Source organism: Aspergillus ambiguus (genome assembly GCF_047715705.1).
Source record: "Aspergillus ambiguus strain CBS 117.58 unplaced genomic scaffold BDV59scaffold_3, whole genome shotgun sequence".
In the NCBI taxonomy this organism is placed as follows: Eukaryota; Fungi; Ascomycota; class Eurotiomycetes; order Eurotiales; family Aspergillaceae; genus Aspergillus; species Aspergillus ambiguus.
The window spans coordinates 1,366,382-1,382,164 of record NW_027395516.1 but is presented as its reverse complement, the minus strand read 5'-3'; the positions used below and the strand labels follow the sequence as shown (position 1 = coordinate 1,382,164).

At 51.0% G+C, this 15,783-nt stretch overlaps 5 protein-coding genes and 1 non-coding gene across 6 annotated transcripts; 3 read left to right on the top strand and 3 right to left on the bottom strand.

Moving 5' to 3' along the window:
* Positions 1–310: 310 nt before the first annotated feature.
* Positions 311–2,309, bottom strand: BDV59DRAFT_88650 (uncharacterized protein). Its single transcript, XM_073697277.1, has one exon. The coding sequence runs from the start codon at positions 2,120–2,122 to the stop codon at positions 404–406; it is 1,719 nt and encodes a 572-aa protein (XP_073552126.1). The 5' UTR covers positions 2,123–2,309; the 3' UTR covers positions 311–403.
* Positions 2,310–3,761: 1,452 nt separating this feature from the next.
* Positions 3,762–3,833, bottom strand: BDV59DRAFT_t39. Its single transcript has one exon. It is a non-coding gene; the product is annotated as a tRNA-Ala (tRNA).
* Positions 3,834–4,165: 332 nt separating this feature from the next.
* Positions 4,166–6,825, bottom strand: BDV59DRAFT_88643 (putative APSES transcription factor). The gene is made up of 3 exons (XM_073697276.1): positions 6,515–6,825; positions 6,233–6,419; positions 4,166–6,168 (listed from the first exon to the last, which is right to left on the bottom strand). Exons 1-3 carry the CDS (start codon positions 6,560–6,562, stop codon positions 4,322–4,324), a joined length of 2,082 nt encoding a protein of 693 aa, XP_073552125.1. The 5' UTR covers positions 6,563–6,825; the 3' UTR covers positions 4,166–4,321.
* A 115-nt stretch (positions 6,826–6,940) lies between these two features.
* Positions 6,941–7,643, top strand: BDV59DRAFT_170446 (NADH dehydrogenase [ubiquinone] 1 beta subcomplex subunit 7). Its single transcript, XM_073688414.1, has 3 exons — positions 6,941–7,046; positions 7,138–7,259; positions 7,427–7,643. The coding sequence occupies exons 1-3, from the start codon at positions 6,995–6,997 to the stop codon at positions 7,529–7,531; spliced, it is 279 nt and encodes a 92-aa protein (XP_073552124.1). The 5' UTR covers positions 6,941–6,994; the 3' UTR covers positions 7,532–7,643.
* A 904-nt stretch (positions 7,644–8,547) lies between these two features.
* BDV59DRAFT_198744 (glutamate--cysteine ligase) lies at positions 8,548–10,902 on the top strand (the record flags this gene model as incomplete). The annotated part of the gene is made up of 7 exons (XM_073693212.1): positions 8,548–8,558; positions 8,630–8,702; positions 8,755–8,820; positions 8,882–9,024; positions 9,075–9,200; positions 9,256–9,841; positions 9,892–10,902. The coding sequence occupies 7 exons, from the start codon at positions 8,548–8,550 to the stop codon at positions 10,900–10,902; spliced, it is 2,016 nt and encodes a 671-aa protein (XP_073552123.1).
* A 1,392-nt stretch (positions 10,903–12,294) lies between these two features.
* BDV59DRAFT_209579 (Alpha/Beta hydrolase protein) lies at positions 12,295–15,032 on the top strand. Its single transcript, XM_073695415.1, has 3 exons — positions 12,295–13,283; positions 13,342–13,528; positions 13,586–15,032. The coding sequence occupies exons 1-3, from the start codon at positions 13,026–13,028 to the stop codon at positions 14,812–14,814; spliced, it is 1,674 nt and encodes a 557-aa protein (XP_073552122.1). The 5' UTR covers positions 12,295–13,025; the 3' UTR covers positions 14,815–15,032.
* The last annotated feature ends 751 nt before the right edge of the window (positions 15,033–15,783 follow it).

Here is a 15,783-nt window from a genome sequence, read left to right as displayed (position 1 = left end):
GTCTCTGGAACGATCCAGTCCTCCCCAATCGGCATTGCCTGTCCATGAGACGGAGCAAAGCCTCCCAATGAACCCCCAACCAAACGGATTTCCGTTGTTGAATTTCAAATTCAAATCTCATTCGGGCAATCAAAAAAAAAAAAAAAAAAAAAACAGAGTGAGCGACAGCAAGAAAACCCAATAGGTAATTGAAATAAAAGGATAAATTCAGGCACATCCAGGATGGGAGGTGTAGACTGGCTTTGGCGTCCAGCAAGAACCAAAATCCAATTGCCCATCCTGGGGCCGAGACAGAGTAGCAAGCTTAACTATGAAGGCGAAAACACAAGGTGGGTCGAAGAAAGACATCATTCAAGGGGTTGCACGTCCGTAAACATCTGTCACATTATGTACGATGATCGCATTAGATGATCGGGGTCTTGCGCTTCTCAGCACTGGATAGCACAAGCATCGGCGTCTTGCGCCTTTCCGGACCCTGAGCCACCGTCTTCTGGCCTGCGACGACAGCAGCCACCGAGGGAGAATATCCCGTCGGAGAGGAGACCTGGTCTGAGCGAACATCCGAAAACTTGCTTCCGAAGTAGCCACCATCTTCACTGACCGGGGTCGTGGAGGAGTAGGGGCTGTCCTGAGACCGACGTTCCCGAGAAGATCTTTCCTTCCTCTCGGAGCCAATAGCACCGTTGGCCGCGGCACGTAGGCTACCCAGGCTTGGCTTGCTGGAAAGACTGCCGCTACGGACTGTGGCATCGTCTCCGTCGGAGAAGGTGAATTCCTTTTCGCTCGCCGGAGTATTGGTACCACCGCTACTGTGATAGCTCCGAGTCTCCCCACGGCGCTCGATTCCCGCGCGCACCAAGTTGTGCACAGCACGGCGGCGTTGGCGGGTCGCAAAGTTTTTGCTTCCTTCATGTTTGGACGTGGGCAAGGCAATCAGTTCTTCCAGGGACGGAGGACCGCGAGGCTGACGGATAGGATGCTCGCCGGCACGGCCTTGGCCAGGTCCAAACGTACCAGTGGCAGGGGTCTGGGGGATGGCAGCTGTTCTTGGAGCTGCAGCGGTGCTATTGTTGGCGCGAGCCGTATCGATGGAAGCCTTGGATGCGGGGTTGAAGGAAGAGCTCTTCTTGTGGCCCCTGCGGAAGGCATTGGCGGACGGAGGCGGCAAGGGGACAGTCTCCCGAGGCGGAGAGGGGCTGTTACGGGGCGGGGACACAGGATGCGAGAAGTTCAGAGAGGACTGGGTCGATTCTGCAGGCGGGGATACTTCAGCACGGAACGAGGGAGCGTTCACGGCGGGTGACTGGATACCCTCTTCCTCAAGCGGACTGTCTTGTTGGGCGCTATTGTCATAGACGTAGTTTTGTTGGCCAGTGAGAGGGTTATAGACTGAGAAAAGCCCCGGTTGGCCGGGGACAGGCTGGACGATAGGCTGTACACCCTGTTGCAACTGTTGTTGGTAAAATCCCATTCCCGGCATGGACAGAGGGGGCAGATCCTGTTGCTGGCCCATCGTCATGCCCAGGCTGAGACCCTGGAACTGCTGGGCGGCAGCTGTGACGCTAATGAGTTGTTGCTGGAGACGCTGTTGCTGGGCAGCTAGGAACAGGTTGGTGGACATCAATTCGGCGTAAAGACTCTCGTCGATTTGCGAATCGCCAGTGATGTCGAGAGAAGGGGGCGCAAGCACCTGCTCCGGCAGAGTGTACATGGGGCGACCGGTATTCATGTCAAGACCCTGGTTCATGGCCATGGAATGGCGGGGAAATCCAGTTCCCATCGCGGTTTGCGGGATCCGCTCGGAGGTTCGATTGGAAAGGTTTCCGTACCGATCTCCCTCCATCCCGTAGTGCTGTTGACGCTGAGAGGCAGAGGGAACGGTAGCAGACTTGGGGGCGGTCCGCAACCCCGCCAGCAGATGGGAGCGACTGGTGCGTGGAGTAGGGATCGGAGCCGACGGTTGAGATTCATCGATGGTAGAGATGTGCGGGGGAGGCACGCTCAGCCGTTTGACGTTGGGGCTCTTTCTCCGAGACGCAAACCCAGAAGGAGGAACTCCCAGGGAAGCCCCATTATTGAAGGTCGGATTGTAAGTCATTTGAGCAAGACCACCGGTGTCCATACTCAAATCAGGCTATGAAGGTGTAAGTGATATGTGCAAGAAGAAAGTCGTTAAAACAGTGGACTGCAATGTATTGATATCACCCGCGCAAGATGGTCGATCGGCGGAGGAACGGAAGGGGGAGGCGGGTGTATTAAAAAAAATTACGGTCGTGTTGCAATCGTGAATGATCGGCGACTATTCGACACCACGCTTTGGCTGTTGTAGATGTTGTATATGGTATTATGCAAGAATCAGATTCCGAAAAAGGTAATGATCCCTATATGGAGGCTTGACATTGCGTTAGCTCCGGTGGTCGTGCACGGGAAGACACGGGAGAGGTACGTACCGACTGATGAAGCGATGCAGAAACCAAAACCTCCGAGCGAGTATTAAAGAACGATGATTAATAGCCTGAGGCAAGAATAATCAAATCCAAGGAAGCAGGCTTGGGATGCCCGACAGACGCGACCGGACGTCGAGGAACGAAATCGAAGAGTCGAGAGAAGAGATGGGAGGGTCTCCGGTGATTAAAGAGATGGTACAAAGGGCGAGAGATGCTCTGCAGCTCCCACACGATAGAAAGAGATCGCTTGAGGAGGGAAGGGGAAAAATAAATAGTTGACACGAGGATGCAAGCAGGCGACGATGGACGAGCTTTAACTTCCGAGTCGTCGAGACAAACAATGGTCGGGGGAGGAGGTCTTAGTCAGAAGGTAAGGGGCGGTGATAATCCTCGCTGGTGAAACGAAAGATAGAAGAAGCCTTTTTTTTTTTCCAAAGATTTTATGAATAGTAAGTGAAGATGAAATGCTTGAACGGAATGGTGGAGAGAAAGAAAGGGAGGGAGATGAAAGAAGGTGAGGATGGAGAGGGAGAAGAAGAGAAGGAGGAGGATGAGGTTGAGAGGATGAGGTGGTTGAGGCGTCTGTCGGCTCTCGGCGCGTGTTTTTTTCTTTCTTTTTCCCTTTCTGGGGAGAACACCAATCAGTTCGCGTCCCTGGGAACCGCCGACAATGACAAAGCAGCCGCCAGACCACGAGCTGAGCCGGACTTCGACAGACACAGATAATAAAAGACGATTCAAGATCTCCAAGATCCCCTCATCAATCACCAGAAAATCCCAGAATCCCACACTTTTAGCACTTGTTCATTTCATCAACGCCAGGGCTGAAACCTCCGCTGATTGGTCTGGTGCGTCTCTGCGCCCTGACTGGTTCGCTTGGGATCTGCGCTAGTCCGGTATAGGTTAGCAAGTCGGGGATACGGATGTTCTATTGGTTCCTGGTGTTGCTTGCCACTGTGATTGGTTCTTCTCTTCGGCCTCCTCAGCTGGCAACCATCCAGTGTTTTCGAGTTCAACACTATCCAGAAGCAGGCACTGACACAAGGAAACAACAAGCATGGCGCTAGTCCTTTGGCGAAAGGAAAGTAAAAAGTATCAAGGCCACTCAAGTGCTGCAACCAGAGTTGAAATGGTCCCAGATGGCCTAGTCCTTTCAGCCACACATGTCAAACAGGGAAACCGCGTTCCATCTGCAACACTGGAGACAACAAAGACGGAGTACTCCGTACTCCGTACTTCGTACAAAAAAAGGCATGGTAACTACTTAGTACTTGGTACATAAAGTCAACCATACTAAACAACTTGGCAAAAACATGGAGATGCCGCGGATCGAACGCGGGACCCTTTCAATGCAAATGAAATGTCATACCACTAGACCACATCCCCACATTAATTACTAATACTCTTCTCTGTTTCGGTACTATATTACAGACATCCTTTCTCACTCCGATGCAGTCGTAGGGTGGTATGTAGTATGAACTTCCTAGGATGCCAACAGATTGCTCATGTATGTACACTATAGATCCATTCGCGTAAGCTAGTCTACAGAAACCCCACCCCATTGGCGTTCAAAGAAAATGTCATCAAATCATGTCCCATTCTTTTGTCCGCATAGATAAGGCGTTGGAAAGGGACCCTAGCAGGAGAGGCACAGATAAAACACGATTGCCAAAGAAAATCAGATGAAAACGATTGGGTATCTGCTGGCAAGGCAGACATTGCTCGCCAGAAGGAAGAACAGATGGACTCAAACTCACAAATGGCATATCCAATATATCAGACTGAAATGAAGAAGGAGGTATAGAACACAACAGAAGCCAATGACTTCAGATAGGCTACCATGACAGTAATGTTCGTATCCGCTGTATCCGGAACTATGCATCCACAGGTATCGTTGGCTCAGGGAATGGAAAAGACGCAGAATCTTTGTGTTCGGGCTCTGGTGACTCGGCTCCAGGACCTTTTCCGTTCATTCGGTCAAACTCCAATGTCTCTGCCAATTCAGCAGCCATAGGGTCAAGCTCCTCTTCTTTCAGGCCAGTGGCAAGAGCGACAAGCTTCCGGTGAACATCAAACTTGGTGCTGACACCAGCGTCAGCAGTCTGTTGAGCCAGATCCTTGACCGCAGTACGCCGAGCTTTTTGTGCGGCACACAACTTGCGAGCCAATTGGTACACGGTCACCAGTGCATTTTGATCATTCGAGTCGGCATTCTCATTTGCAGTTATTGGCATTGATGCAACGCGCTCTTTCAGCCTTGCTTGTTGGATGTGCTCTAGCATGGATTCATAACGGGTCTTCAGCTGCTCATACCGAGCAAGCTGTGCATCAATGGGCTCCTCTTCCGCTTCCTTCGCTGCTAACGCAGCGGATTGTTGCTTGATTTTCTGTCGATCCAACTCCAGTTGGTCGAACAGAGCCTCGGGGTTCGCAATGTCATCTGAGCCTTGCTGGCTCGGCTTCGAGCTGCCATAACTAACTGCAAGTTTCTTATTTGCTTCGGCCATGATCACGCCGATCTTAGACAGCAGCGTTGAGGTGGCTGAAGAGATATCCGGGGTCGCTGTCACAGATTGATTCTCAGGGTTAGCGGATGCATTTACCTCACTATCAATGTGGTCATTGCCCATAGTGATGGATGAAGGCGGAGGCGGTACATCCCGTTCAGAATGTTGTGCTCGTTGCGTGATGCTGAGCGCTGTCTCCCCCTTCTTATTGACTAAGTCTCCAGATCGGGAGCAGTGGGCGAGAAGGATATTCACCAAGCGGAAAGCGCCATTCCGAGCTGCAACCAACGCACCTGTGTCACCATTCGAATCTTGACAGGATAAAAGCAAGTCAATCTCTTCTGAAGAGCAGGTTGCTCGTAATTTCTCCAGGAGAACCTCGCAGTAATACCTGGAGCTCTTCCACTTCCCTTTACTCCTCGTAGTCTCTGCAATATGGTGAAAGAGGGTTGCACCGAACCAGTCCCTGAAGGATACCGTGTCGAGAAGCAGTTCCAGCAGAGCCGGGAACGTCCTCTTTTCATAATTGTTCGTGAAAAGAACAGCACGCACAAGCGGCGTTTCTTCATGTACCGACAAGGCCTTCACATCCGCTCCCCGGCGCAACAGATCTCTGACAATTTCCAAGTCACCCATAGCACAGGCCCAGTGAAGCGCTGTATTTCCGGAATCGTCGATGGGTCTGTCGACCTGAAAGTTGGCCGGTGGTTCTGGAGGAGGCACACGAGTCGCTTCAGGTGCATCGCCTACCGTCATAAAGTAGTCTAATAGCTGATCCCCGTAAAGAATATGCTCCTGTTCGCCAATAGACATTGCCGGGACTTCATTACCACGCTTGCGTTTTCGCGAATACCCACCGTTCTGAGACATGGTCATAATATCTTCATCTGCTACCATGGATGAAGATTCCAGGGTTGCCTGTTCGATAGACTCATCTTCATCGAAACCCGAGTGCATCTCATATTGCTCATGAGTGAAACTCGGGGGAGGCATGGGACGACTAGCCTTCACGGCACTAAAGACGTCTTCATTGGCGACCCTTCGGCTATTGGCCGTGGCTTTCGGAACTCTAGGTTTAGAGGATGCAGAAGTATGCTTCGGGGCAGGTGGAGGGCTTCGGTCGCCGGGAACGTAGTCAAATATTGGGCGGAGTTTGTCAATGATGTTGTTGCGCTCAGCAAGCAAACGGCCTTCAGGAAGAGGTATCCATGTTCCTGCGTAGAAAGTAAGTCATAATTGCATCTTAACATAAGGATGTGTAGCGGCTGTTCGGCGTACCCTGATATTTCCCGTAACCACCTTGCACCTTCTCATGTACCCCCTTCTGCACCTCACGCTCAAGAATGCGTGTTCTTGCGGGCTTATCGAAACCAGCAACCTTGAGAATATGCGTAGCATTAATCCAATCATCGGCGCGCCTTCGCATCACACTATCGCCATCAATTTTGAACTCATAAACCGGAACCTAGCAGGCGATGTCAGACGAATAGAGGGTTTCAGAGCGGCAAATTCAAGCCCAAAAGAATCCAAAACAACAACCAAGACCAGTGAGCAACTTACGCTACTATACGTAGCAGAATAAATTTTGGAGAAATCCACTTCCGCCATGATGTGCGTCTCCGTCGGTCAGTCGTGGTTCAGGCGGCAGCAAGATTCGACGCGCGGTCCAGGATCCCAACGTCAATCGGAGAGAGGTTTGAACAATTTCAGGTACAAAATAAATTGGCCAATTGTTGTGTCAGGGACATTACAGACAGTCAGGATTGCAGGACGAAAGGAACAGCATCAGCCACCGGTGGCTCTCATGGGCTCTGTCGCATCTCAGGAAAACGCGATGGTTTGCAGCCGGACGCGCCCTTGGTACGGCGACCGCGTAAAGTGGAATTAGCCGCGCTAGTCCCGATGGGGATTGAGTACACGTGATGTCACCTGACTGGAACCGGAAGGAAGGAACAGCACCTTCGGGATAGCTGCAAACCTCGATGTCCGGCCAGTTCCTTCAGTCTTCCCCTCAGTCCGCACCCCTCTAGTCTATTCAAAATGACCGTCGCCGAGTCGGTGAAGAGTGCCGTTGGTCTTGCGGAAACCTCCGGTATGTTTTTCTCCCCCCGTTGGCTGCAATTTTTGCACAAAGGAGTCCTACACAGCATTACCCATCGAAGCCTCCGCTGACCATTACTTAGCCACCCGGCAAGAGATGTCCGATGCCCGTCTCCCCCTTCAGTATCGGGATTCCTGCGCACACCTTTTGATCCCTTTGAACCGCTGCCGACAGCAGGAGTACTACCTCCCCTGGAAGTGTGAGGTATGGACGCCTTTCTGCGTGCTTGTTATGTCTGCCCTCGTCCTGGTCGATCAATTGCTTTCGATTTACCCTCACATACACTCGCATCGTTGCAAGTTTTTGTGCTGGCTGATCAATTGGCTGTATGCGGTTATGTACTGAGAGCTAATGTTACCGTGACTTCGCAGGACGAGAGACACAGCTACGAGAAGTGCCAGTATGAGGAATTCAAGAAGCGCGTTGCCAAGATGGACGAGCTGCGGGCTGCTAAGGATGGCGCCCGGTCCAATTAAGTGAACCAACCACGTCGGCATGTGCATTCGAGATGAACGAAGCAGCGGGTTATGTACATAGAGGTTTTGAGGTTATTCTTTTTATGCACCGACTTTTTCTGGCGTTTGGATGTCTTTGAGACTCGGTAATCCTGTTGCTTCCATGCCGGAACCTCCTTTCGGAGTCATGAACGGTAATATAGTCACGGGAACTTAGAGGGCCTTCTGTAGGTCTCCCATAGACCTCTGGGATGGTGTGCAGTCAGTAGACTGAGACATCAGACCCACTCAATCATTATCCCCGCTTCGAGCGAAGCCAGGCTGTCAGCATGCCGTGTTAATGGCCCTGTCTGAGACCCGTATCTGGCGGGTGTTAACATGATGGCTTGAGGAATGTATTGATAATAACCAGCCTGCTTATTAACCACACGAATCCCATATCTGCACTGTCTGTTCTTTGTGATTCTCTCCTATTCTAGAGATGTGCGCTAAGGACACACTACCTGTCAGACAGACAGGAGCACAAATCGTATAGTCGATCACCTGAACGGGCCATGTCGCTGCTGCTTAGAAATCATGTCGGAAACTGCGTCTATCGCTGCGCTGAGTCAGCAGAGAAGCTCCTGCCCCGCCGTCCCCCCACCAATTGAATCCGAGGAGCCAGCGGGAAAATCATCTTGACTGCAAGTACGCCATACATATAATTTCCTGTTGGCGCCCCTCTGGGTCTCCTCTCGATCTCGCCCTTCTCATTCTTTCCCTCCGTCCTTCAGCCTTTCTGTCGGACTGGACGGTTTTGAAATTGTTCGGTGACGGGCCTGTCCTTGTGCGAGTTCAATCCCCGTCCGTCCCAATTTTCCTTTTTTTTTTTTATCCCGAGTCGTTGAACGGCGTCTCGGCGCGATTCCTATCGGATCTTCCCCTCATTCCCCGCGGGGCGCTTATTTAAGTCGACAGAATTTGCTGCGGTGTTCCGGTGCATAGAAATCAGTTTCACCGTTACTCCATCTCTCTCATAGTATCCAGGTTATGACATCATGGGGCTGCTGTACGTTATCCTGCGCCCTGCACGTCCAGAAATGCCTATGTATGCCGAACTAACAACTTATGCCTTGTTAGAGCTCTCGGTACTGCACTCGATTGGCCTGACGCCAAAAAACGAGCAGATCAAGTGCGCAAATGGGGAATCGAGGTATGCCTGGCCTCCCTATAGTCATCTATATCTTTTCAACTAACCCTGGTAGCAATTACTCGCCAATTGGCGCAGAGCCCGAGGAAAGGAGAGGGATGCTCTCCTGTGGGGTGATGAAGTATGTATCTGGATGGGTAGAATGTGATTCTTATTCTCTGACCGTGTACCCTCTGCGTCAGGTGGAATACCTTGTCGTGGCTGTCGACGAGGAGGCCAAAAAAGCTCGGTTATCCCTCGCCCAAGCCGAGATTCTCAAATCATTAGCCAAAGATGAAGCACTCTGGAAGAGTGGAGACTCTCCGCGGCCTGAAGATAAAGAACAGTGAGTGTCTCCGGATAGAGAGTCGAGTGTCGTTTCTAAGGTTCTCGCAGCGAGGGCGAAGAGCCGCCTCATTTCCACCCCGAGTTTGGGCGCTTCATGCTCGAAGCTACGCCGGGTCAGCCATGGGGAATCGATTTTAAGGACCTCCTCAAGGTAGAGTCAAATATGAAGTGGAGGTTGGTTTATCCCTTGGGTGACGAATGACCATACCTGTCCTGATGATCCTCATAGACGCGAGGTTGCGAAATCTCATATGGCACCAAATGAATGCCCAATCACTCTGACGACCTTCCCTCGTTTGGGCACGAAAGATGACTATATTCAGCCTTACTATCCCCCATCAGGACCGGCCCTGAGGTCGCAATTCGTCCCTGACGAGATTGCAAATCCTCATATTCGGTTCCCAACCCTGGCAGCTAACATCAGATCGAGGAGAGGTCGGAAGGTGGAACTGAATGTCCCCGTCTTTAAGGATACCAATACCCCCGTCCCTTTCAAGGATCCAACTGTGAACTATGACCTTCATAATTGGCCTGAAGACGATGATGTCAGGAACGGGGCTGCCAAGGACGACCACGTATACATGGACGCCATGGCGTTTGGTATGGGCAGCTGTTGCTTGCAGATTACCTTCCAAGCAAAGAATATGACAGAGGGAAGAAAGCTATATGACCAGCTTAGCCCCCTCGGTCCCATCCTACTAGCACTCACTGCTGCGACTCCGATCTACAAGGGATTTCTTGTCGATACCGATGTCCGGTGGAACCAGATTGGTAACGCAGTCGACGATAGGACTCCCGAGGAACTCGGGGAAGCCGTAAGTTGGCTTGCAACCCATTCTTAGGTTTAGCACTAACACTAGGATAGCCGTTGAAAAACGATAGATGGCGGATCCCGAAGTCCAGATATGCTTCGAATTCGACTTACATATCTCAAGACCCCCGCCTGCGGAAAGAGTATCTCGATCCGGATTTGATTGTCGACGAGGACATTAAAAAACGCTTAATGGATGATGGAATGGACGAACTGTTGGCGACTCATTTTGCCCATCTTTTCATCCGGGATCCTCTGGTTATATTCTCGGAAGATCTGGAAGAACTGGACCTGAACAAGGCGGACCATTTCGAGAACCTGCAGTCGACCAACTGGCAGCATATGCGGTTCAAGCCACCTCCTCCTGAAAAGTCTGATATCGGCTGGCGAGTGGAGTTCCGTTCAATGGAAATCCAAATAACCGATTTTGAGAACGCAGCCTTCAGCATTTTCATTGTCCTGGTCACTCGGGCTATCCTCAGCTTCGATCTGAATTTCTACATACCGATACCGCGGACTACTGAGAACATGGAGACAGCACATGCGCGCAATGCGGTGTTGGATCGAAAATTCTATTTCCGCAAGAACCCTTTCTCTCCCCGTGGTCGCAGACAGCAGTATCCGCCCCAGTCGTCTAACGCTAGCCAAATGTCTTCGGCGACGTCCTCTGCATATAATACCCCTCCTCCTTCTCCTCCATTGGGCCCTGTGGAATCTGAGTATGAGCTCATGAGCATTTCTGACATTATCAATGGTTCCGATGACGGCTCATTCCCCGGGCTGATCCCTCTAGTGGAGTCGTACTTGAACAGCGTGAATGTGGATGTTGAGACTCGCTGTTCTTTGGCGACCTATCTTGATCTAATCCGAAAACGCGCCAATGGCACCCTGTGGACCGGAGCGAAATGGATTCGTGAATTTGTCGCTTCGCATCCTGGATATAATCATGATAGTGTGGTCTCCGAGGAGATCTGCTACGATTTGGTCAAAGCCGTTGATGAAATGTCATTAAAAGAAGGGAAAAACGGAACGGTTGGATGGGAGTTGCTCCGGGGTAGGAAATAGAGTAAGATGGGCATGTTTTTGCTAGTTATATAATAGAATTTTGTCATATGTATTAACTGACGTAGATAGATTGTCCTTGTGTTCCTGTTCAGAATGATGCAAGCCTCCTTACCGTGCCTCACTTTCGCAGCAGTCTTATTCTCTTTTGCATTATGCACGTCTCATCAGAACAACAGTTGCCTTTCATCCTCCGTCGGCCGTCGACACGAATCAGCCAGCCCAGTCACTTTCCACTGCCCATTGAATTTATGCAGGACGAATAGCTCGATCCCAACATGGTCCACAACTCCATTAACTTTCCCCCTGAATGGAGCCCACACCGTCGCTAAATCACCCAACTCGGACACCTTGACTTCTGGATCCCAGATGCACTCGTCTATATCATCCTCCACCTTTGCAATTTGTTCCGCAAAAGCTCCAATCGTGCAGAAACGCGGCAGCATGGGCGGTGGCGGGCATAGAGACATGCCCCCCGCACGAACACAGTATCTATCAAACTCCACTGGCGACTTAGTACCCAGTGCGGCGAGAAACCCCTTCACAACAACTATTATGGCGTCTACCTCGACGGACGAAGACGAACGGAAGATCCTCGCATGTTTTCTTACTGGTAGTGGCAGGCGTGATGGGTGCGATGGCACGCGATACATCTCTCCTCCTTCACAGATCAAAATCTCGGGAATCTGTCTAGAACGAGCTCCTTTCTCGGCAGCTGCTTCGCTCTTAGGCCTTGCCTCTTAGTACGGGGAGAAACCTGCGTCGCCGTTGTCCGACACATGTAGCTGATCCCATGGAACGCCGGTGCATGGATATATTGCTCCTTTTGATGTAAGTCGTTCCCTGGTATACTGAGTCGAGATAAGAAGTGCCACTATTTCTTGCCAACTATTTCCTTCTCCAGCGTTCGCATTACTGGAATGGCGTGGAAGTTCCCTTAGCTTAGGACCAAGCCGCTTACCGGCAGGTTTGGACAGCGTCACTGTTACCACATATCACGAATCAAGAATGACCTTGTTATACAGACACTCTCACGGCCGACATCGATTGCCTGTATGAATCCACTTGGAAGCCGACCCGCGGGAGGTGCACATACCTTGTGTAACCCAATTAGATCCAGGTCAGGAATGAAATGCTTCATATCCAATCATCTATTCTGAATGGATTTAACACTCTATCGTACACCGTAGATATGCATAGTCTCCATCCGCATTCACGCTTGATCATACTCAGTCGTTCTTGAGAGACTCCATCCTGTATTTCCTTGGATACACTACTGTGCAACCTCATATGAAGTTGATGCCGCATATGAGGCCAGTTAATCCGATTTTGTACCACAAAGCTTCAGAGTCAGTGGGGGATGCCACAGCCCTCTATGATAAAATTAACGAGGTTTTCACTGTAAATCAATCACTTCGAGGTTCACTTCAACATAATATCGCACTCCCATTCAAGGCTCCGGGACAGCCTGCGGAAGGTTCACCTGTCTCTGAATTAACATCCTTAACTGCAGGCGCTCGCCTGCCGAGACCGAACACTGATGTACAGAACAATGTTCAATCACCATCCATATGAGTGGAACTGTGCAGATGACCCATCCCGGGTTTAACAACGGACCATCCACCGAAAAACCCCAGCTAAATGCCAACGGTAAAACCTCGGGAAGTATACCATGCTACCCAGCCTATGGCACAGTAGCATCTATATTAACACCCCCGATATACCGACCGAAGCAGCCGAACAACACAATCTCCGCAGCGAAAGATGACAATCCTGTCTCGAATGGGGAAAGCAACATGTCGTCGATCCAATCTTGTTCCTATCTTCCCCGCATCTCGCTCAACCTCCGCATGTTTCTCCACCACTTGCTACGAAAGCCCCGCGAGATGAGATCATCTCGGCTCGAAAGAAAGGCCCAATTTTCCTGGATGTCGCCAAATAGGGGACATTAATCAGACATGTGTGCCTGAAAGCTGCCGCAAGGGGCGGGGATTTTCTGTTTTACCGCCAAAAGGGATGGCATGCCATCCAAATAAATATGAGCATGGAGCACTTTGTGGGAAGATTTTCGAATTATTTCCAGTGTGGTTTAAGCTCTTTGAGTGTCTCTTGACCGAAAGAAGGATATGCACTGTCTGTTCCTTGGTATTTTTGGGCTGTGGGTGGCTGTCAAGGCTGCCGCCAGGAATCCCACCGCACATGTCCTGAACGGGACGTATGCTGGCGTGCAAAATGCGCATTACCGGCAGGACTTCTTTCTTGGTATGCCATATGCCCAACAGCCAGTTGGAAACTTGCGGTTTACGGTCCCGAAGTCGCTAAACGAGAGCTGGGAGGGAGAACGAGAGGCGAAGGAATACTCCGACACCTGCGTTGGATACGGAGTAAGTCAGCGCATATACATATTTCAAATGATAGGACAACTTAACATGAAGTTATTAGTCGGACCAAATCTGGTATCCCTCCTCTGAGGCGTGTCTTACTATAAACGTCGTTCGCGGATCCTCCGTGAACGAGAGATCGAATCTCCCAGTAGGCGTTTGGATTCATGGTGGCGGCTTCTTTGAGGGCTCTAGTGCGGATAAACGGTATAATCTTTCTGCTATTGTTGCTAACTCGCACGAAATTGGTAAGTCTGATGACTCTCGGTTGAGGTAATGATAGAACGGGGTACTTACCAGGACAGGTAAACCCTTCATCGGTGTTTCTTTCAACTACCGTCTCTCAGCCTGGGGCTTCCTAAGCTCCAGTCAGACCAGTGGCAGCGGTAACACCAACTTGGGTCTGAGAGACCAGCGATTAGCCCTTCAATGGATCCAGGAGAACATCAAGGCCTTTGGGGGCGACCCAAACAAGGTCACCATTTGGGGAGAATCCGCAGGAGGCGCGTCCGTGGGGTATCACCTCATCGCATACGGTGGTCGAGATGACGGTCTCTTCCGCGCAGGCATCATGGAATCTGGAAGTTCTATTTATTACGGGTCAAATAATGCCACCGGCTATCAGAGCCTGTACGATGATCTGACGGCGAAAGTGAACTGCTCCGATAGTACGGACTCACTGCAATGTCTGCGCGAAGTACCTTTTGAGGAATTGAACGCAGCCATTAACGGCACGAACGGAAAGTCACAATATAATTTCTCACCAGTGATTGACGGCGATTTCGTGAGGGAATGGGGAAGCATCCAACTTAGAAACCATCAATTCGTGAAGGTACCCATTTTGGCTGGCACAAATACCGATGAAGGCGTTTCGTGGGCGCCAGTTGGAATCAACACTACCAAGCAATTCTACGATTTTCTGACGGGTGGCGGCGGCCTAACACAATTCAAAATCCCACCGCTCGTAGCACGGCGGATCTTGGAACTGTACCCTGACGATCCAGCTCAGGGAATCCCCGAGTTCCTTGGGAACGAACGCGTTCCATCCAAGGGCTACCAGTGGCGACGCATTTCGGCCTATCAAGGAGATTTTTGGATGCACGCCAACCGCCGGCGACAATGTGAAGCATGGACGGAGACGTCTACGCCGGCATACTGTTACCGGTTCAACATGCGCGCAGGGGACAAGCCCTATATCGAAGGTGCGCAGCACTTCGAAGAGGTGTCTTTCGTATTCAACAACATCCAAGGGCAGGGGTATCATGATGGCAAGCCCTTTGCGGGAATGCCGGGGTCGTACACACAGCTGAGTCGGCTTATGACCCGCATGTGGGCATCGTTTATCCACGACCTGGATCCTAACTCGGGCATCACAAACGAAACCACGGTTGAGTGGGAGCCATACGGGCTGGAAAGCCCCGTCGATATGCTGTTTGACGCCAATGTTACGGGGTATGGGCATATGGAGCCCGACACGTGGCGCAAGGAGGCAATTGATTACCTCAATTCAGTTGCGAGTGTGTTCTGGCGATAGTCAACTATCAGAGAAAGACGAGGCACGGATTATCTGTATCGCCTCAGTGCTGTTCGTTCCTTCTTCCACTTCCTTCGTAGCTACGACAGATGCGTAATAACTCCGTCCATAGACGAGTTGCCAATGCACGGTGTATTTGGAATCAAAGTGAAACATGCTGGAGCGCCAGTGGAAATACACTCCGACCCTCGTTGTCGCCTTTCACCCAGCCCATGAAGATCATTATTTGGCAGAATATGCAGCATCGTCAGCATGGAGAACTCCCCCAGATAACCATTCGCCGGGCACGCTTGGACGACGCCAATTTGCGCCACCTACATATGAGGCGTGAGGGGAATAAAACACCAGCGTGTAGAGGCCAATAGTCTGCCGCACAATACGCCCAAGCGATGAGGTAAAATGGGTTTGACGGTTCCCGATTGATCCCTCGACTTACGAAGTAGATAGATACACACAGCAAAAAGACCCTCTACGGGATCTGGTTGTATGTCTCCGCCAAAAAGAGAAAAGCAGATGCCGAATACACATTTCCCGACGGCCCGAAGAGGAAATAAACGTCCAAAATAGAAACGTCTGTTGGTGGTTGTTGGGAACCTCACTGTTATTGGCTCTTCCAGGGAATCCTCCGCCCCAGAATGTGACGCGCTACTTGTTGCTAGCTGGCTCCGTTCGTGGATCTCGGGATGGATCTCGATGGGGAGGGAGTCAGACCGTAACGTCTGATTGGCCTGGTGGTATGTTCCATATTCCTTCCAGACTTCCAAATGAGGTCTACGATACCGGGGATGGCTTCGTGAGCCCATCAGGAGGAATTCCAAATATCTGACTCCCGTCGTAAGCGAAGTATGGAAATCCTCCCCGAGACCCAGACACCGGGAAACGTCAAAACTCTTCCGCTGGGTTTCGGGCTACCAGGAATATGACAGCTTGACAGGATGGATCCCCTGACTGTCAAACCTGCCATGGCAC